Source organism: Rhea pennata, chromosome 32, assembly GCF_028389875.1.
Source record: "Rhea pennata isolate bPtePen1 chromosome 32, bPtePen1.pri, whole genome shotgun sequence".
Classification (NCBI taxonomy): domain Eukaryota; kingdom Metazoa; phylum Chordata; class Aves; order Rheiformes; family Rheidae; genus Rhea; species Rhea pennata.
Genome location: NC_084694.1, coordinates 530,944 through 550,938, shown reverse-complemented (window position 1 = coordinate 550,938; position 19,995 = coordinate 530,944). Strand labels below are relative to the sequence as shown.

The following is a 19,995-nucleotide window of genomic DNA, read 5'->3' as shown; positions in this document are numbered from 1 at the left end:
GCACGGCCGCCGTGGGGCACCGGTGCACATCGAGGACCGCTGTGGGACTCAGCCAGCGTGGGTCACTGGTGCACATCGGGGACCGCCATGGAGCACATCGAGGACCACCGTGGGGCACGGCTGGCATGGGGCACCCCAGTGCTCAACGGGGACCACAGTGGGGCACGGCTGGCATGGGGCACCAGTGCTCATTGGGGACCACCATGGGGCATGGCTGGCGTGGGTCACCGGTGCACATGGAGGACTGCCATGGGGCACAGCTGCCGTGGGGCACCGGTGCGCATTGGGGACCACTGTGGGGCACATCGGGGACCACCGTGGGGCACGGCCGCCGTGGGGCACTGGTGCACATCGGGGACCGCCGTGGGGCACATCGGGGACCGCTGTGGGGCACGGCCGCTGTGGGGCACTGGTGCGCATTGGGGACCGCTGTGGGGCACATCGGGGACTGCCGTGGGGCACGGGTGCTCGCTGGGGCCCCCGCAGCCCCCGGGCTCCTGCCGCGCCCCCCGCCCGCCCCACGCGTGCGCCGAGCTGGGGGGGCCCTCAGCCCTCCCGCTGCTTCGTTTATTTAGGGACGGAATTAATTTATGTTAATTTATTCACCCGGAGCCCCGCCCCCCCCCCCGTTATTTATTGGTTCTGGGGCCGCGGCCGGGCCCCCTCGTTACTGTCGTTCCTGTGTAATTAACACGCGGGTTTTAATGACCCGGGGGGGGATAAACACCCGCCCCCCCCCCCCCGGCACCCCCCAAGCGTCGTCATTAAACCGTAGCGACCCTCACCGGGGCCCGGGCTCTGCTTGTGCCCCGCCCCCGCCCGGGCCCTGCTCCCTGATTGGCGGGGAGGCGGGTGAGAACGCCCGCGCGGCGCGCTGATTGGCTCGCCGTTTCGGCTGGGCGGTGCTAAGCGGCGGGGGGGCGGTGCTAAGTGGCGGGGGCGTGGCCCAGAGGAGAAAGTGTTGGTCTGATTGGCTGGCGGTGGGCGGAAGTGGGCGGGGGGGAAAAAAAAATAACGAAAGGAAAGCCCTGATTGGCTGTCGGGAGGCGCGGCGCCTATTGGACCGACAAAGCCCCGCCTCCCGGCGGGAGCCAATCGGAGCGGGGAGGGGGCGTGGCCCGGCCTGCGCAGGCGCAGTGAGGGGAAAGCGCGCATGGGGGAGCCCGGGGCTGAGGAGGGGTGAGGGGGGCTATAGGGGGCCCGCAGAGGGGCTGGGGGGGGCTATAGGGGGCCCGAGGGCTTTGGGGGGCCTGTGGAGGGGGTGGGGGGGCCTGGGGGGGCTTATGAGGGGCTCTAGGGGAGGAGAGAGGGGTCATGAGGGGCTATGGGGGGCCTCAGTGGGGCTATAGGGAGGTTATGGGGGGCTCTGTGGGGCTGGGTGCTTTATAGGGGGGACAGTGAGGAGCTATATGGGGCCTGAAGGGGGTTGGGGGGCTATAGGGGGCTTATGGAGGGCTCTGTGGGGCTGGGTGCTTTATAGGGGGGATTATGAGGGGCTGTAGGGGAATATGGGGGGGTTACAGAAGGGTTGTGAGGGGCTATAGAGAGCTTGAAGGGGGTTATGGGGGGCTATAGGGGGCCTGGACTGAACTTTAGGGGGATATGAGGGGGCTATGGGGCATTATGAGGGGCTATAGGGGGCCTGGATGGGGTTATGGGGGGGTATGAGGGGTTATAGGGGAGCTGGGTGGGGTTATGGGGGGGTATGAGGGGCTATAGGGGGATATGAGGGAGTTATGAGGGGTAATGGGGGGCAGGAGGGGGGTTACAAGCAGTTATGAGGGGCTATAGGGGCCCTGGATGGGGTTATAGGGGGGTTATGAAGGGTTATGGGAGGGCTGGGTGGGCTGTAGGGGGGTTATAAGGGGCTATAGGGGCCCTGGATGGGGTTATAGGGGGGTTATGAAAGGTTATGGGAGGGCTGGGTGGGCTGTAGAGGGGTTATAAGGGGCTATAGGGGCCCTGGATGGGGTTATAAGGGGGTTATGAAGGATTATAGGGTGTCTGGCTGGGTTGTAGGGGAGTTAAGCGGGTGCTATAGGGGGCTGTAGAAGGAAATGAGGGGATTATGAGGGGCTATGGGGGCCTGAATGGGGTTATGGGGGGTTATGAGGGGCTATAGGGGGATATGAGAGGGTTACGAGGGGCTTTGGGGGCCTGGGTGGGTTATAGGGGAATTATGAGGGGTTGTTGGGGGCTATAGGGAGAATATGAGTGGTTATAGGGAGCTTTAGGAGGCCCGGAGGGGGTTATAGAGGTTTATGAGAGGCTATAGAGGCCTGGAAGGGGCTATAGGGGGTTTATGGGCACTTATGGAGTGATTATAGAGGGATTAGGAGGGATGATAGGGGGTATAGAGGGAATTATAGGGGGTCGGGGGGGGGTTATGAGGGGCCCAGGAGGAGGCTAGAGGGGGGGCTGGGAGGTTATAGGTGGAGTTATAAAGGGCTACATGAGGCCTGGGGTCTATACAAGGGTTATGAGAAGCTATAGGGGGCCTGGAAGGGGATATAAGGGGATTATAGGGGGCCTAGAAGGAGTTATATGAGGAACTATAGGGGAACTGGGAGAGTATAGAGGGCATGGGAGGGCTATAGGGGGTTGTAGGGCTCTTGGGTGGGTTATAGGGGGCCTGGGGAGGAGCTCCAAGGGGATTATAGGGGGCCTGGTGGGGTTATAAGGGCCCTGAGAGGGCTATAGGGAGGCTATGGGGGGTCTGGCCGGGTTAGGGGATGCCTGGGGGGTTATAGGGGATTTTTAAGGGGTTATTGGGGGTATAGGGAGGCTATGGGGTGCCTGGGGGGTATAGGGAGGCTATGGGGTGCCAGGGCTTTATAGGGGATCTTAGGCTATTGGGGGGGATCTGAAGGGTTAGGGGAGATTATAGGGGGTTATGGGGTGTCTGGGGCACTTATGGGGGCTACTGGGCACTTATGGGGAGCCTGGGGGGGGGTTATGAAGGTTGTAAGGCAGTATGGGGGGAGTTGGGGGTCGCGGGGGCTCCCTGACCCCGTCCCCCCAGGGCCCCCCCGAGCGAGGCGGCCCCGGCCGTCGGGGGAGGCTGCGCCCGCCTTGGGGACCCCGGCGTCCGGGGGGACCCCGACCCCCCCCTGCTCGGTGAGTGGGGTCGGGGGGGCATCTGCTAGGGGGGAGGGGTGTCCACAACGATGGGGGGGGGGGGGGAGAGGGGCTGGCAGAGAGGAGCAGGCCCCGGCGTCCGGGGCGGCGCGGGAGGGGGCCCCGGCGTCCGGGGGGGGCCCCGGCATGCGGGGCTGAGGCGGCGCGGGCTGCGCAGGGGACGCCGAGGCGGAGGCCCTGCAGCGCGAGGCCGCGCGCCGCGAGCTGGCGCTGATCCGGGGGGCCCTGGGGCTGCCCCCCACCCCCGGCCCCGGCGACCCCCTCGGGGACATCGTGGCCCAGGTGAGCGGCTGCCCGCCCCCCCCCCCCCACCGGCCTTTTCCAGGGGACACCGTAGTCCTGCCCCCCCCCCCCCCCCCCCATGCACACACCTTTTCTGGGGACCCCCCCCAGGTGACGTCACCCCCTCCTGCAGGTGACATCGGTCCTGTCCCAGCTGCCCCCTGACTCGCCCGCCCTGGCCCCCCTCCTGCGCACACCGCTGACCCCCCAGCAGTGGGTAGGTGGGCCCGGACGCCTGGGCCCCCCTGGCCGTGGGGGGTGGGGATGGGGGCTGCGTCCCGGGTGCCTGGGCCCCCCTGGCCGTGGGGGGTGGGGATGGGGGCTGCGTCCCGGACGCCTGGGCCCCCCTGGCCATAGGGGGTGTGCGGGGTGGGGGTGGGAGGCCTGGGGGCTGCGTCCCGGACGCCTGGGCCCCCCTGGCCGTGGGGGGTGGGGATGGGGGCTGCGTCCCGGGTGCCTGGGCCCCCCTGGCCGTGGGGGGGTGGGGATGGGGGCTGCGTCCCGGGTGCCTGGGCCCCCCTGGCCATAGGGGGTGTGCGGGGTGGGGGTGGGAGGCCTGGGGGCTGCGTCCCGGACGCCTGGGCCCCCCTGGCCGTGGGGGGGTGGGGATGGGGGCTGCGTCCCGGGTGCCTGGGCCCCCCTGGCCATAGGGGGTGTGCGGGGTGGGGGTGGGAGGCCTGGGGGCTGCATCCCGGACGCCTGGGCCCCCCTGGCCGTGGGGGGTGGGGATGGGGGCTGCGTCCCGGACGTCTGGGCCCCCCTGGCCATAGGGGGTGCACGGGGTGGGGGTGGGAGGCCTGGGGGCTGCATCCCGGATGCCTGGGCCCCCCTGGCCATAGGGGGTGTGTGTTGGGGGGAGGGAGGGGCTGCATCCCGGATCCCCTGGCCATGGAGGGGGGGGGGGCTGGGGGCTGCGTCCCGGGCGCCTGGGCCCCCCTGGCCATAGGATGTGTGTATGGGGTGGGTGTTGGGGGCCTGGGGGCTGCATCCCGGACGCCTGGGCCCCCCTGGCCGTGAGGTGTTGGGGGCTGGGGGCTGCGTCCCGGACGCCTGGGTCCCCTCTGGCCGTGGGGTGTTGGGGGCTGCGTCCCGGACGCCTGGGCCCCCGCGGCCGCTCTGTGCCAGGAGGTGCTGGGGCGGCTGGCGGCGGCGCTGGGCGCCGAGTACGAGTGTCGCCGGCGGGTGATGGTGACGCGCTGCGAGGTGACGCTGGCCTCCTTCCTGGGGGCCGCGGGGGCCAAGGTGGGCGGCAGGGCCGGGACCCCCGGCAGCCGGGACGGGGGGGCTGCCCGGACGCCTGGGTCCCCTGGGGGCTAGGACGGGGGGCCTGGGGGCTGCCCGGACGCCTGGGACCCCCGGGGGCCGGGACGGGGGGGCTGCCCGGACGCCTGGGTCCCCTGGGGGCTGGGGGCTGCCCGGACGCTTGGGACCCCCGGGGGCTGGGACGGGGGGGCTGGGGGCTGCCTGGACTCCTGGGACCCTCGGGGGCTAGGACGGGGGGCCTGGGGGCTGCCCGGACGCTTGGGACCCCCGGGGGCCGGGACGGGGGGGCTGCCCGGATGCCTGGGACCCCTGGGGGCTGGGGGCTGCCCGGACTCTTGGGACCCCCGGGGGCTGGGACGGGGGGGCTGGGGGCTGCCCGGACTCCTGGGACCCTCGGGGGCTGGGATGGGGGGGCTGGGGGCTGCCCGGACTCCTGGGACCCTCGGGGGCTGGGACGGGGGGGCTGGGGGCTGCCTGGACTCCTGGGACCCCCAGGGGCTGGGATGGGGGGGCTGGGGGCTGCCCGGATGCCTGGGACCCCCAGGGGCTGGGATGGGGGGGGTGGGAGGCCGCCCGGACCCCTGGGACCCTCGGGGGCTGGGACAGGGGGGCTGCCCGGATGCCTGGGTCCCCTGGGGGCTGCCTGGACCCCTGGGACGCTCGGGGGCTGGGATGGGGGGGCTGGGGGCTGCCCGGACTCCTGGGCCCCTGGGTGACATGGAGGGGGCCTGGGGAGGGGTGTATGGGCTGGTTTGGGGGGGGTTTCCCAGGACTCCTGGGCCCCTGGGTGATGGGGGTGGTCTGGGCTGGTTTGGTGAGTTGGGGGGGGGGTCTGCCCGGACGCCTGGGCCCCCGGGGTGACGCGGCGCCCCCAGGCCGCCGAGGCGGCGGCGGTGGGGGCGGCGCTGGCCCAGCTGCGCCGGGCGGCGGCCCGGCCCCCCCCGGGGCTGCCCCACGTCCTGGCCGCCCGGCGGGACGCGTCGCGCCTGGCCCCCGCCAGCGCCGGCACCACCCGCACCCCCTGCGCCCTCAACCAGGTACCCGCCTCCCCCCCCCACCCCCGGGCCCCCCAGATCCCCCCAGACCTCCCACTACTGCCCAGGTCCCTTCTAAAAAGGATCCCCCCAGGGACCTTAATTCCCCCCAGAGACCCCCCAAGACCCTGTGTTGCCCCCCTCAAGGACCTCAATCCTCCCCAGACCCCCCAAACCATCCTTGGGGTCCCCCAGGGACCTTAATTCCCCCCAGAGACCCCCCCAAGACCCTGTGTTGCCCCCCCAAGGACCCCAATCCTCCCCAGACCCCCCCAAACCATCCTTGGGGTCCCGCGCCACCCCCCCGGCGGCTCCAGACCCCCACCCCACCCCCAGGACCCCCAGATCCCCCCAGACCTCCAACTACTGCCCAGGTCCCTCCTAAAAAGGATCCCCCCAGGGACCTTAATTCCCCCCAGACCCCCCCCCAAGACCCCGCTTTGGACCCCCCAAGGACTCCAGTCCTCCCCAGACCCCCCCCAAACCATCCTTGGGTCCCCCAGGGACCTTAATTGCCCCCAGAGACCCCCCAAGACCCTGCTTTGGCCCCCCCAAGGACCCCAATCCTCCCCAGACCCCCCCAAACCATCCTTGGGGTCCCCCAGGGACCTTAATTGCCCCCAGAGACCCCCCCCAAGACCCCATCTTGCCCCCCAAGGCCCCACTGGTGCCCCTAAACCTCTAGACCCCCCCAAAGCTTTATGCCCCCCCCCCAGATCTCCCCAGGGCAGCACTGCCCATGGCCCCTCTTCCTGGGGGGGGGGTCCTAGGTTTGGGGGGCGGATGCTGGATTTGGGGGGCCCGGCCCCTAACCCCCTCCCCCCGTCGTTTCCCCTCCCCCAGGTGCTGATGGGGCCGGTGCCGGACCGGGGGGGCCGCCCCGGGGAGCTGGAGCCCCCCATGCGCCCCTGGGAGCCGCGGCGGCAGGGGGGCACCCGCCCCCCCCGGGGCCGGAGGAAGCGGCGCTGAGCCCCCCCCCCCACCTCGGACACCTGGGCCCTCTCCCAGAGCCGGCGGTGGAAATGGGGGCGAGGGGGGGGGCCCGGACACCTGGGCCCCCTCATGGTATGGGGTGGGGGGAGCAGATTTGTCCGGCTGTGTGACATTAAAGTGTTGTGTCCCCCCCCCCCCACCCACCAAGCCGCCCTCGTGCGAGCGTGTCCGGGCGGGCCCAGGCGTCCGGGGCAGCGGGAGCCAGAGGCGGTGGGTGTGTGGGGGGGTCCCCTTTATTGGGGGGGGGCGCCGGGGCCGGGCTGCAGGCGCAGGGCCCCCATGGCCCCCAGCAGCGGGGGCAGCGCCGCCGCCGCCCCCCCCGGGGCCGGCCGCAGCCCCCGGTTCTCCTCCAGCAGCCGGTCGCGCTCCTGCGAAACGAGGGGGGGTCGGTGCACGGGGGCCTCGCACGGGGGCCTCGCACGGGGCACGGGGGCCTTGCACGGGGGCCTCGCATAGGGCACTGGGGGCGTCACACGGGGCACAGGAGCCTTGCACGGGCGGCTTGCACATGGCACAGGAGCCTTGCACGGGGGCCTCGCATGGGGGCCTTGCACGGGGACCTCACACGGAGCACAGGAGCCTTGCACGAGGGCCTCGCACGGGTCACAGGAGCCTTGCACGAGGGCCTCGTGCAGGGGCCTTGCACGTGGCACAGGAGCTTTGCACGGGGGCCTCACACGTGGGACAGAAGCTTTGCATGGGGACCTCGCACGTGGCACGGGACCTCTGCGTGGGGGCTCACGTGTGGCACGGGGACCTTGCACGAGGACCTCATATGCAGCATGGGAGCCTTGCACAGGGACCTTGCACGTGGCATGGGAGCCTTGCGCAGGGACCTTGCACGTGGCACGAGGCCCTTGCACAGGGGTTTCACACGTGGCCTTGCGTGCAGCAGGGGTCCTTGCAGGGAGGCCTCACACGTGGCCCTCCGGGCCTTGCGCGAGGGCCTTGCACGCGGGCCTCGCACGCTCGCGCTCTCACCTCCCGCAGCTGCTCCAGCTGCGCCAGCAGCGCGGCGGCGCCGGCGGGCGCCATCGGCTCCGTCTGCGTCGCGGCGTCGCGGCGGCCTCCCCAGGGGCTGCCCTCGGCGAAGACCTCTTCTTCCTCCTCCTCCTCCTCCTCCTCCTCCTCGTCCCCGTCCTCCTGGCCTCCTGCGCGGGACGGGGTCAGAGGGGCCGCGGGCGGCCGGCGGGCGAGCGAGCGGCTCTTGCACTCGCCCTCCAGCAGGTCCTTGCACTGCTTGGGGCAGCTCGTGCCGCAGCCTGGGGGGGGAGGGGGCGGCGCCTTGCACACGCGCGGGGCACCTTGCACGCTTGGAGGGGCCCTCCAAGCGTGCAGGGGGGGGTAACTTGCATGCGCGCGCGGTGCTTTGCATGCCCGGGGGGGCATCTTACACGCCCGGGGGGCGTCTCACACGCGGAGGGGTGTCTTGCATGCGCAGGGGGTGTCTTGCACGCGTGAGGGGCCCCCAGTGTGTGCAGGGTGCCTTGCACATGCAGGGGACAACTCACACGTGTGTGGTGACTTGCACGCGCCAGGCCACCTTGCACGCGCCAGGCCACCTTGCACGCGCGAGGATGCACGCATGGGGGGGGGGAACCTTGCACGCATGGGGGGTTCTTCGCGCACGCCACCCGGCGCCCGCCGTGCCGCACGCGCTCGTGCGAGCCGCACGCTTACCGTGGCAGCGGTAGCTCTGCTTGGAGACGCCCCAGAGGCGGGGGGCAGAGGGGAGGGCGAGCGCGGGGGGCGCCGGGGCCTCGGCCGCCGCCTTCTCCAGGTCCTCGTGCGGCAACGCGGGCTGCGGGCGGGGGCACACGCGTGTGCAACGCCTCACTGCCCCCCCCCGGCAGCACCGTTGCACGACGGCCCTTGGTTTGGGCCCCCCCTCCCCCATTGCATGCTTGCCACACGCAGCTGGATATGCGCATGCCCCTTTGCACGCTGGTGCACGGTGCCTTGCATGCTGGTCACGCCTGTCCCTTGCACTCTGGCTGTGCACATCCCCCCCTTGAAGGCTGGGGCACGTCCTTTTGCACACTGCCTGTGCGCATACCCCTTGCGTGATGGTCATGCATGACTCCCTTGCACGTGGCTGATGCACCGCCCTTTGCACGCTGGCTGTGCACACTCCCTTGCACACTGCTTGTGCATGCAGTTTGGCACCCTGGCTGTGCACACCCCCCCTCGCACGCTGTGTGCATACCGCTTTGCACACTGGCTCCGCACCTATCCCCCTTGCACGCCAGCCCGGCCCACCCCCCGCTCTTGCACACTCACCTCCGGCGTTTGCTGCTCGTGGTGGCCGGCGGCGGGGGGCGGCGGGGCGGCGGGGGGGGCCCAGGCGCCCTCGGGGGGGGCCTTGCCGGGCGCGGGGGGCTGCGGGCGGCAGCGTCAGCGGGAGGGGGGGGGGTCCCGGCACCCCCAGCCCCCCCACCGCCCCCCGCCCCAGCTCACCAGGGCCCTGGGGCAGCGCGGCTCCCGCGCGTGCGACAGCTCGTACAGCTCCTCCTCCGTGTAGAAGAGGTCGAGGGAGAGCTGGGCCGGGGGCGCGGGGTGAGGGGGGCCCCGGCGCCCCCGGGGCTCGCACGGGGCCGGCGCCCCTCGCACGCGGAGCCCGCCCGGCCCTCGGCTGCCCGCGCCCGCCGGGCACGGCTCCTCGCACGCCCTTCCCCTTGCACGCCCCCCCCCCCCCCGCCCGCAAGCTCTTTGCCGCCCGGTCCCGAGCGCGCCCCTGCGCGCGCGTATCGCTTCCCCAGTGCAGGTCCCCTTGCACACTCACTCCCTCGCACGCCCCCATGCACGCGCATCCCTGTCCCCTGCACGCGTGTCCCCTTGCAAGTCCCTTGGCACGCGCTTCCTGTCTCCCTTGGTGCGTGCCCCTTGCACGCTCCGTTGCATGCACAGCCCTGCCCCTGCACACCCATCCTTGCACACCCAACTCTCACGCACTGCCCTGCATGCACGCTGCTGCTCAGTGCACATCTATTCCTCACACACTCCCCTGCATGCACCCCCACCCGTTAGCACAAACAGACCTGTGCCTTGCACACCCATCCCTTGCACACTGCCTAGAATGTGGTCCTCTGCCCCTTGCACACCCATCTCTTGCACACTGCCCCGCATGCAGCCCCCTGCCCCTTGCACACCCATCCCTTGCACACCATCCTGCATGCAGCCCCCTGCCCACTGCACACCCATCCCTTGCACACTGCTTTACATGTGGTCCCCTGCCCACTGCACACCCATCCCTTGCACACCGCCCCGCATGCAGCACCTTGCCTACGCACGCCCATCCCTTGCACACCATCCTGCATGCAGCCCCCTGCCCCTTGCACACCCGTCCCCTGCACACCGCCCTGCATGCAGCGCCCCGCCTACGCACGCCCGTCCCTTGCACACTGCCTAGAATGTGGTCCTCTGCCCCTTGCACACCCATCCCCTGCACACCGCCCCGCATGCAGCGCCCCGCCTACGCACGCCCGTCCCTTGCACACTGCCTAGAATGTGGTCCTCTGCCCCTTGCACACCCGTCCCCTGCACACAGCCCTGCATGCAGCGCCCCGCCTACGCACGCCCGTCCCTTGCACACTGCCTAGAATGTGGTCCTCTGCCCCTTGCACACCCGTCCCCTGCACACCGCCCCGCATGCAGCGCCCCGCCTACGCACGCCCATCCCTTGCACATTGCCTAGAATGTGGTCCTCTGCCCCTTGCACACCCGTCCCCTGCACGCCGCCCCGCATGCAGCGCCCTGCCTACGCACGCCCGTCCCTTGCACGCCCCCTCGCCCGCCACCCCCGCGCCGCGGGCCGGCCGGGCGCTCACCGAGAGCAGGCGGAGGAGGTGGGGGTCGGCGCGGAAGGGCGGCGCCAGGCGCTGCAGCGCCCGCAGGTCCAGCGCGTGCTGGTAGAGGCCGTGCAGCTTGGGCAGGTTGAGGCGGCCGCCGGGCAGGCGCCCGGGCAGCGCCGCGTCCAGCGCCGCCAGGTCCTTCAGGTGCACGGCCAGCAGCGGCAGGCGGAAGCCGCGGCAGGCGCCGAACGCCCGCCGGTACGCCCCGAAGTTGCCCCGCGCCGACACCAGCTCCGCCATGGCCCCCAGCGCCTGCCGGGCCGCGCCGCTACGTCCCGGCTCCCGGCATGGCCCGGTGCGGCCCAGTGCAGCCCAGTGCGGCCCAGCACAGCCCAGTGCAGCCCAGTGCAACCCAGTTCAACCCAGTGTAGCCCAGTGCAACCCAGTGCAACCCAGTGCAGCCCAGTGCAACCCAGTGCAGCCCGGTGCAGCTCAGTGCAGCCCAATGCAGCCTGGTGCAGCCCAGTGCAACCCAGTGCAGCCTGGCATAGCCCAGTGCAGCTTGGTACAGCCCAAATGCAGCCCAGTGCAGCCCAGTGCAGCCCAGTGCAGCTCAGTGCACCTTGGTGCAGCCTGGTGCAGCCCAGTGCAACCCAGTGCAGCCCGGCGTAGCCCAGTGCAGCTTGGTGCAGCCCAGTGCAGCCCAGTGCAGCCCAGTGCAGACCAGCACAGCCCAGTGCAGCCTTGTGCAGCCCACTGCTTTCCATGCAGCCCAGTGCTCCCAGTGCATTCCAGTGTTCCCAGCACACCCCAGTGCCCCCTGTGCATCCCCAAGCCTCCCAGTCCATCCCAGTCCATCCCAGTACCCCCCAGCACCCCTTCCAGCCCCATCCAATGCTCTCCCAGTCCCTCCCAGTACCCTCCAGAGCCACTCAGTCCCTCCCAGTGGTCCCCCCAGAACCCTCAAACACCCCCGCAGGACCCTCCCAGGATCCCAGGACCCGTCCGCCGGCCTCCCAGTGCCCCCAGTGCCCCCAGTGCCCGCGGCGCCGCCCGCCCCACCTTGGCCACCTCGGGGGGCAGCAGGGCCTGGGTGTCCTTGAGGCGGGAGATGGAGCTGTGGCAGAGCCCCCCCACCACCGCCATCAGCGTGTTGAAGTTCTGCAGCTCCCGCAGCTTCTGCGGCCGGGGCCCAGGCGTCCGGGTGAGCCGCGCGCTCCCCGAGCCCCTCGCACGCTCCCCGAGCCCCTCGCACGCTCCCGGGCTCCCTCGGGCCCCGTCTCCCCTTGCACAGCCCTTGCGCGCGTCACGTCCCTCGCACATCCCCGTGCTCCTTGCACGTCCCCCTGCTGCTTGCACGCCCCCATGCACCTTGCACGCCCCCATGCACCTTGCACGGCTTGCACACCCCGTGCCCCCTGTGCCTCTTGCACATCCCCGTGCTCCTAGTGCCCTCCACGTCCCTTGTATATCCCTGTGCCCCTTGCACACTCAGCACCCCTTGCACATCCCCGTGCTGCTTGTACACCCCATGCACCCCGTGCCCATTGCACATCCCTCTGCCCCTCACATGTCCCATGCCTCCTGTGCCTCTTGCACACTCCACACCCCTTGCACATCCCCATGCTGCTTGCACACCCCGTGCCCCCTGTGCCCCTTGCACATCCCTCTGCCCCTCACACCCCATGCCTCTTGCACACTCCACACTGCTTGTATGTCCCCATGCTGCTTGCACACCCCGTGCCCCCTGTGCCTCTTGCACATCCCTGTGCCCCTCACGTCCGACACCTCCTGTGCCTCTTGCACACTTCACACCCCTTGCACGTCCCCATGCTGCTTGCACACTCCATGCCCCCAGGCCCCTTGCACATCCCTGTGGCCCCTTGCAAGCCCCAAACCCCTTGCACACCCCTGTACCCCTTGGATGCCCCGTGTCCCCCACGTCCCTTATACACCCCCGTGCCCCTCGCACACCCAGCAGCCGTCGCACGCCGCCGTGCCACTTGCACCACCCCCCCACCCCCCCCGGGCCGGGCGCACCTGGGTGAGGCGGGTGAGCTTGGCGACGACCTCGGCGCGCTGGGGGGCCGTGGGGCGGCTCAGCACCATCAGCTGCACCCACTGGCAGACGCCGTTGCAGAGGGCGACGGCGCGCTCCAGCGCCGGGCTGCCCTGCGCCCCCCCCCCGCTGCACGTAGCGCCGGTAATCCTGGCACTGGCGGCACCCGTCAGCCCCGCGGGCGCGGGCACCCCGGGGCGCCCGCCCCCCCGCGCCCCCCCGACCCGCCCTGACCCCCGTCGGGGCGCCCCGCAGCACCCGCCCGCGCCCCCGCTGCAGCGCACGCGCCTGCGCCTATAAATGCGCCCCACTGATGCACCCCCCAGCGCGCCCCGCAGCACCCGCCCGTGCCCCCGCTGCAGCGCAGGCGCCTGCGCCTATAAATGCGCCCCACTGATGCACCCCCCAGCGCGCCCCGCAGCACCCGCCCGTGCCCCCGCTGCAGCGCACGCGCCTGCACCCATAAATGCGCCCCACTGATGCACCCACCAGCGCGCCCCGCAGCACCCGCCCGTGCCCCCGCTGCAGCGCACGCGCCTGCGCCTATAAATGCGCCCCACTGATGCACCCACCAGCGCGCCCCGCAGCACCCACCCGCGCCCCCGCTGCAGCGCACGCGCCTGCACCCATAAATGCGCCCCACTGATGCACCCACCAGCGCGCCCCGCAGCACCCGCCCGTGCCCCCGCTGCAGCGCACGCGCCTGCACCCATAAATGCGCCCCACTGATGCACCCCCCAGCGCGCCCCGCAGCACCCGCCCGTGCCCCCGCTGCAGCGCACGCGCCTGCACCCATAAATGCGCCCCACTGATGCACCCCCCCAGCGCGCCCCGCAGCACCCGCCCGCGCCCCCGCTGCAGCGCACGCGCCTGCGCCTATAAATGCGCCCCACTGATGCACCCCCCAGCGCGCCCCGCAGCACCCGCCCGTGCCCCCGCTGCAGCGCACGCGCCTGCACCCATAAATGCGCCCCACTGATGCACCCACCAGCGCGCCCCGCAGCACCCGCCCATGCCCCCGCTGCAGCGCACGCGCCTGCGCCCATAAATGCGCCCCACTGATGCACCCCCCAGCGCGCCCCGCAGCACCCGCCCGTGCCGGCCCGCGGGCACCCGCGGGTGCTCACCGAGAGGCGGCAGAAAGCGCGGTGCTCGAGGCAGCTGAGGTGCTCGGCCAGCTCCGCCGCGTCCAGGTGGTCGAAGAGCAGCGAGAGCTTCCGCTTGGGGCTGCAGCCCGGGGCGCCGGGGCGCCGCGGCCGCGGCGGGCTCAGCCGGGGGGGCCGCGCGCACACCCTGCGCACACGCGCGTGCACAGCCGCCCAGCAGGGCCTGCCCGCGCGCACACCTCTGCCCCTCGGGCGCAGCCGCCCCCCAACCCCGCGTGTCGCACAACCTCCGCGTCCCCCCGCGCCCCGCACACACACACGCACGCCACGTGCACAAGCGTCCTCGTGTGCTGCCGGCTGCCTTGCACGCGCGGCCCCAGGCGTGCGCCTCGTGCACACTCGCCCGTGCTGCGCCCATGCTGCAAGCATGTGCCCGTGCTCGTGCACCCACGTTTGTGCCCCCATGCACCCATGCTCCTGCCCCACCACGCACCCCTGCTCGTGCACCCATGCTTTTGCCCACCCTGTGCACCCACACTCGTGCATCCCATGCACGCATGCTCGTTCCCCCCACCCCATGCACCCACACTAGTGTCCCCTGGGCACCCACGCTTGTGCCCCAGTGCACCCACACTGGTGCCCCTGTGCACCTATGCTGGTGCCCCCCTGTGCACCCATGCTCATGCCCCCAGTGCACCCACGCTCGTGCCCCCCTGTACACCCACGCTCGTGCACCCTGTGCACCCATGTTTGTGCCCCCCATGCACCCACGCTCATGCCCCTCGTGCCCCCCGTGCACCCACACTGATGCCCTCCCATGCACCTGTGCTCGTGCCCCCATGCACCTGCGCTCGTGCCCCTCGTGCACCCATGCTCATGCCCCCCCATGCACCCATGCTCGTGCCCCCTGTGCACTCATGCTCATGCACCCTGTGCACCCGCGCTTGTGCCCCTTGTGCACCCACGCTCGTGCCTCTCGTGCACCCGCGCTCTTGCCCCTCATGCACCCACGCTCATGCCCCCCATGCACCCGTGCTCGTGCCCCCCGTGCACCCACGCTCGTGCCCCTTGTGCACCCACGCTCATGCCCCCCGTGCACCCGCGCTCGTGCCCCTCGTGCACCCACACTCGTGCCCCTCATGCACCCACGCTCATGCTCCCTGTGCACCCGTGCTCGTGCCCCTCGTGCACCCAAGCTCATGCCCCCTGTGCACCCGTGCTCGTGCCCCTCGTGCACCCATGCTCATGCCCCTCGTGCACCCGCGCTCATGCTCACTGTGCACCCGTGCTCGTGCCCCTCGTGCACCCACGCTCGTGCCCCCCGTGCAGCCGCGCTCGTGCCCCCCGTGCAGCCGGCGCTGGTGCCCTTACGCGGGGCTGGTGTCGAGCAGGCGGCCGTGGCCCTCGCGGCCCTCGAGCAGCGCCGCCCGCCGCAGCTCGCCCACCGCCTCCTCCAGCGCCGGCTCCAGCCGAAAGGCCTCGGGGTAGTGGGTGACCCAGTGCCTGCGGCCGCGGCCCCGTCACCCGCGGGGGCACGGCGGGCGCCGAAGGGGGGCACGCGCCGGAGCGGGGCGGTGGGGAGGGGGGCGTCGCAGGGGGGGCGTGACGTGGGGGCCACGGGGTGGGGGGGGGCCACGGGGGGGGGGGCCGGGTCCTCACCGCACGAAGAAGCAGACGCGCAGCGCCCGCTCGTCCTGCCCGGCCCGCGAGGCCCTCCTGGTACGTGGCTCTGAGTTAAGGGTCTGTCCTCGCCCCCGGGGGCCCAGGCGTCCGGCCGCCCCCACCCCGGGGACCCAGGTATCCAGGCCCCCCCCCCAACCCTCCCCAGCCCCAGGGGCCCAGGCGTCCGGCCACCCCCACCCTGGGGACCCAGGTATCCAGGCTCCCCCCTGCCCTCCTCAGCCCTGGGGGCCCAGGTGTCCAGCCGCCCCCACCCTGGGAACCCAGGTATCCAGGCTCCCCCCTGCCCCCCCCCCCCCCCGGGGCCCAGGCGTCCGGGCAGGATATATAGCGAGGAGGCGGCGCGCCAGCTCGGCCGAGGGCACGACCCAGCTGTGCACCGTCAGCGTCATGTCCACCGTGTACTCGCCGCGGCACAGGCGCCCGTCCAGGTCTGCGGGCGAGCGGCGGTGAGCCCCGGGAGAGGGGTGCCCAAGGAGGGGGTCCCCGAGGGATGGGGAGGTCCCAGGGATGGGGGGGTCCATGCGGGAGGGGGGGGTCTTCAAGGGATGGGGGTCCCAGGGATGGGTGTCCCCAAGGGATGAGTGTCCCCAATGGATGGGGATCCCCAAGGGATAGAGGTCCCAGGGATGGGTGTCTCTGAGGGATGGGGGGGTCCCAGGGATGGGGGTCCCAGAGATGGGGGGGTCCCTGAGGGATGGGGGGGTTCCCAAGGGAGGGGAGTCCCCCAAGGGATGGGGGTCCCAGGGATGGGAGCCCCTGAGGGATGAGGGGGTCCCAGGGATGGGGATCTCCAAGGGATGGGGGTCCCACGGATGGGGGTCCCCGAGGGATGGGGGTCCCAGCGGACATTGTATCCGGAGGGATGTGGTACCCAAGGGACGCGGCGCCTAGGAGGGATGCAGTGCCAGGGGGACGGGTGCCCGGGGGGTGGGGTACCTGGGGCACGTGGTACCCAGGGGGGTGCTGTGCAGGGGATGATGCGGTACCCAGGGGGTGCAGTGCCCAGGGGGGTGCGGTGCCCAGGGGATGTGGTACCCCATGGATGTGGTACCCGGGGATGCAGTGCTAGGGGGTGCAGTGCTGGGGGAGGTGCAGTGCCCAGGTGTGCAGTGCAGGGGGGGGGGATACAGTGCTGGGGGAGGTGCAGTGCCCAGGGGTGCAGTGCCCGGGGGTGCAATGCTGGGGGATGCAGTGCCGGGGGATGCGGTGCCTGGGTTGCAGTGCAGGGGGGGATGCAGTGCTGCGTGATACAGTGCCTGGGTGGTGCAGTGCCCAGAGGTGCAGTGCCAGGGGATGCAGTGCTGGGGGTATGCAGTGTCTGGGTGGTGCAGTGCCCAGGGGATGCAGTGCCTGGGGGGTGCAGTGCCGAGGGGTGCAGTGCTGGCGGCTGCAGCACGGGGGGCTGCAGTGGCAGGTGCTGCAGCACTGGTGGGTGCAGTGCCCAGCGGGTGCAGTGCCGGGGGCGCAGTGCCCAGCGGGTGCAGTGCCCGGGTGCTGCAGTGCCAGGTGCTGCAGTGCCGGGTGCTGCAGTGCCGGGTGCTGCAGTGCCCGGGGGTGCAGTGCCCAGGGGGGCAGTGCCCAGGGGTGCAGTGCCGGGTGCTGCAGTGCCAGGGGGTGCAGTGCCAGGTGCTGCAGTGCCTGGGGGTGCAGTGCTGGGTGCTGCAGTGCCAGGGGTGCAGTGCCGGGTGCTGCAGTGCCAGGGGTGCAGTGCCCGGGGGTGCAGTGCCGGGTGCTGCAGTGCCAGGGGTGCAGTGCCAGGGGTGCAGTGCCCTGGGGTGCAGTGCTGGGTGCTGCAGTGCCAGGGGTGCAGTGCCCGGGGGTGCAGTGCCCGGGGGTGCAGTGCCAGGTGCTGCAGTGCCCGGGGGTGCAGTGCCGGGGGTGCAGTGCTGGGTGCTGCAGTACTGGGAGAGTGCAGTGCCGGGTGCTGCAGTGCCGGGTGCTGCAGTGCGCGGGGGTGCAGTGCCGGATGCTGCAGTGCCCAGGGGTGCAGTGCCCGGGGGTGTAGTGCTGGGTGCTGCAGTGCCCAGGGGTGCAGTGCCGGGGGTGCAGTGCTGGGTGCTGCAGTGCCAGGGGTGCAGTGCCAGGGGGTGTAGTGACGGGTGCTGCAGTGCCCGGGGGTGCAGTGCCGGGGTGCAGTGCCAGGTGCTGCAGTGCTGGGGGTGCAGTGCCCAGGGGTGCAGTGCGCGGGGGTGCAGTGCTGGGGGTGCTGCAGTGCCGGGGGCGCAGTGCCGGGGGTGCAGTGCCAGGGGTGCAGTGCCAGGGGTGTAGTGCCGGGTGCTGCAGTGCCGGGGGCGCAGTGCCAGGGGTGCAGTGCCAGGGGTGCAGTGCCGGGTGCTGCAGTGCCGGGGGTGCAGTGCTGGGGGCACAGTGCCGGGGGCGCAGTGCGGGGGCCGCGCCGGCGGGGCCCCGCTCACCGAAGGCGTCGAGGCAGCGCTCCAGGAGCTGCTCGAGGCTGCAGGCGTGCGGCAGCTCGCCCAGCCCGGCGCTCGCCATCGCCCGGCTGACGTCGCGCGGCGTCGGGCAGGTCATGCGCCTCCGGCAGGGCCGCCGGGCCCCCTTCCTGCGCGGCAGGGGCCCAGGCGTCCGGGGCGGCTCTGGGCCCCCCGGCCTGGCCCGCGACACCACCAACCCCCCCCCCCCCACCCCGGCCCCGGCGCCACTTCCCCTCCCGGCCCCTCTTGCCCAACGCTTTTCCGGGGCAGCGGCTCCGAGGCCTCGGACGGGACCGCGGAGGGGCCCAGGCGTCCGGGACTCCCCCCTACCCCCCCCTGCTGCAGTCAGGGGACCCCGGTGTCCGGGGCTCCCCCCTGCCCCTGCCCTCCACCACAGCCAGGGGGCCCAGGTGTCCGGGGCTCCCCCCTGCCCCCCCCCTTCCACCGCAGCTGGGGGGCCCAGGTGTCCGAGGGGAGCCCGTGGGGCTGGGAGAGGCCATAGGAACTGGGTGGGTCCCAGACTAGGGGCAGGACCAGGCCCAGCTGGGAAGCTGGGCTGGTCCCAGTTTGGGGACAGAGCTGGTGCCTCCAGTGGAGACACAGCCTGGTCCCAGCTAGGTGGCAGAGCTGGTCCCAGTTTGGGACCTGAGGTGGTCCCAGTGTGGGGCAGAGCCTGGCTCCAGGGAGGAAGAGGAGATGGGGACAAGGACCAGATGGGGACCATATGGAGGACCAGGATGGGGACAGGAACCAGGACAGAGGACAGGATGGGCCAGGGACCAGGACAGGGATGGGGCCAAGGACCAGGATGGGGACCAAGATGGGGACAAGGACCAGGATGGGGCAGGGATGGGGCCAGGGACCAGGATGGGACCAGGATGGGGGGGCCATGGACCAGGATGGGGACTGAGATAGGGGACCAGGATGGAGACATGGATGGGGACCAGGACCAGGATGGGGACAGGAATGGGGCCAAGGACCAGGATGGGGACCAGGATGGGGCCATGGACCAGGATGGGGACTGAGATAGGGGACCAGGATGGAGACACGGATGGGGCCAAGGACCAGGATGGGGACCGAGATGGGGACCAGGATGGGGCCAGGGGACCAGGATGGAGACACAGACGGGGACCAGGACCAGGATGGGGCCAGGGAAGGGGCCGGGAGGGGGGTGTGGGGGGGCCGCGCGCCCACCTCTTGCTCTCGCGGCGGTCCATGGCGCCGGGGCCGGGCGCGGGGCCGGCGGCCCCCGCCGGGGCTGAGGCAGGAGGAACTCGGTGCGCGAGTGGGGGGTGAAAAAGGAACTGCCGTGCGTGTGATGTCAGGCCGGACGGGGCGCGTGTCACCCGGCACCCGCCACCGCCGGGGAGGGGACCCAGGCGGCCGGGAGCCCGGCCCCCGCCCCCACCCCGCCGCCTCAAGGGCCCAGGCGTCCTGCTGCCCCCTCCCCGCCATACGCCCCGTGCCTCCCATCTCACCTCCCCCCCTCCCCACCCAACGCTGCCGAGGGCCCAGGCGTCCAGGCTGCCACCGCTCCTGCTGGAGCCACCAGACGTCGTTGCCCCGGGAGGAGGGCCCAGGCGTCCGGGCGGGCTCCCGGGCGCCTTTGGGGAACCTGCTGGACTGCGCCGCCCCATAGATTGCCAGCCCCACTGGGGAACTCCACACACACCCCATTGCTGAGACCAGGGACCCCCCCGGCACCACCCCGGCCCCCAGGGACCCTGCACCGTGGGGCAACCCTGTGCCACAGCGTCCCTGCGCTGTGGGGCAGCCCTGTGCCATGAGGTCCCCGTGCTGTGGGATCCCCACGTCGTGGGGCAGCCCTGTGCCACAGGGTCCCTGTGCTGGGGGTCCCTGCGCCATGGGGTCTCTGTGCTGTGGGGCAGCCCATTGCTGTGGGTCTCGGTGCTGTGGGTCCCTGAGCTGTGGGATGTCCCGTGCCCTGGGAGACCCTGCACTTTGGGTCCGTGCACCATGGGTCCCCCACGCTGTGGGTCCTGGTGCCATGGGTCCCCGTGCTGTGGGTCCCCCATGCTGTGGGTCCCCGCTCCGTGGGTCCTTGTGCTGTGGGTCCCTGCTCCATGGGGCACCCTGTGCCATGGTCCCTGCTCTGTGGGTCTCTGGTGCCATGGGGCTCCCTGTGCTGTGGGTCCCTGTGCCGTGGGTCCCTGCACCATGGGTCCCTGCGCCGTGGGTCCTTCCCCACACTCA

The 19,995-nt window shown here is 71.8% G+C and overlaps 2 protein-coding genes across 2 annotated transcripts; one reads left to right on the top strand and one right to left on the bottom strand.

Moving 5' to 3' along the window:
- The first annotated feature begins 1,112 nt into the window (after positions 1–1,112).
- On the top strand, positions 1,113–6,853 carry FAM98C (family with sequence similarity 98 member C). Its single transcript, XM_062598225.1, has 7 exons — positions 1,113–1,179; positions 3,023–3,117; positions 3,296–3,420; positions 3,554–3,637; positions 4,546–4,662; positions 5,559–5,720; positions 6,561–6,853. The coding sequence occupies exons 1-7, from the start codon at positions 1,154–1,156 to the stop codon at positions 6,684–6,686; spliced, it is 735 nt and encodes a 244-aa protein (XP_062454209.1). The 5' UTR covers positions 1,113–1,153; the 3' UTR covers positions 6,687–6,853.
- A 90-nt stretch (positions 6,854–6,943) lies between these two features.
- RASGRP4 (RAS guanyl releasing protein 4) lies at positions 6,944–19,035 on the bottom strand. The gene is given in 15 exon segments (XM_062598192.1): positions 6,944–7,078; positions 7,692–7,972; positions 8,391–8,511; positions 8,991–9,089; positions 9,168–9,248; positions 10,538–10,813; positions 11,564–11,680; positions 12,542–12,685; positions 12,687–12,716; positions 13,688–13,853; positions 15,038–15,169; positions 15,326–15,382; positions 15,653–15,779; positions 17,764–17,909; positions 18,976–19,035. Coding segments are annotated over 15 exon segments (1,935 nt in total). The 5' UTR covers positions 18,999–19,035.
- Between the last annotated feature and the right edge of the window lie 960 nt (positions 19,036–19,995).

What these genes read in the sequence shown, in the direction of transcription:
- FAM98C (XM_062598225.1), top strand. Translation starts at nt 1,154, where the DNA reads ATGGGGGAGCCCGGGGCTGAGGAGGG. An exon ending in GAGCCCGGGGCTGAGGAGGG is followed by an intron (nt 1,180 to 3,022) that starts GTGAGGGGGGCT and finishes CCGTCCCCCCAG; the next exon opens with GGCCCCCCCGAGCGAGGCGG. An exon ending in CGCTGACCCCCCAGCAGTGG is followed by an intron (nt 3,638 to 4,545) that starts GTAGGTGGGCCC and finishes GCTCTGTGCCAG; the next exon opens with GAGGTGCTGGGGCGGCTGGC.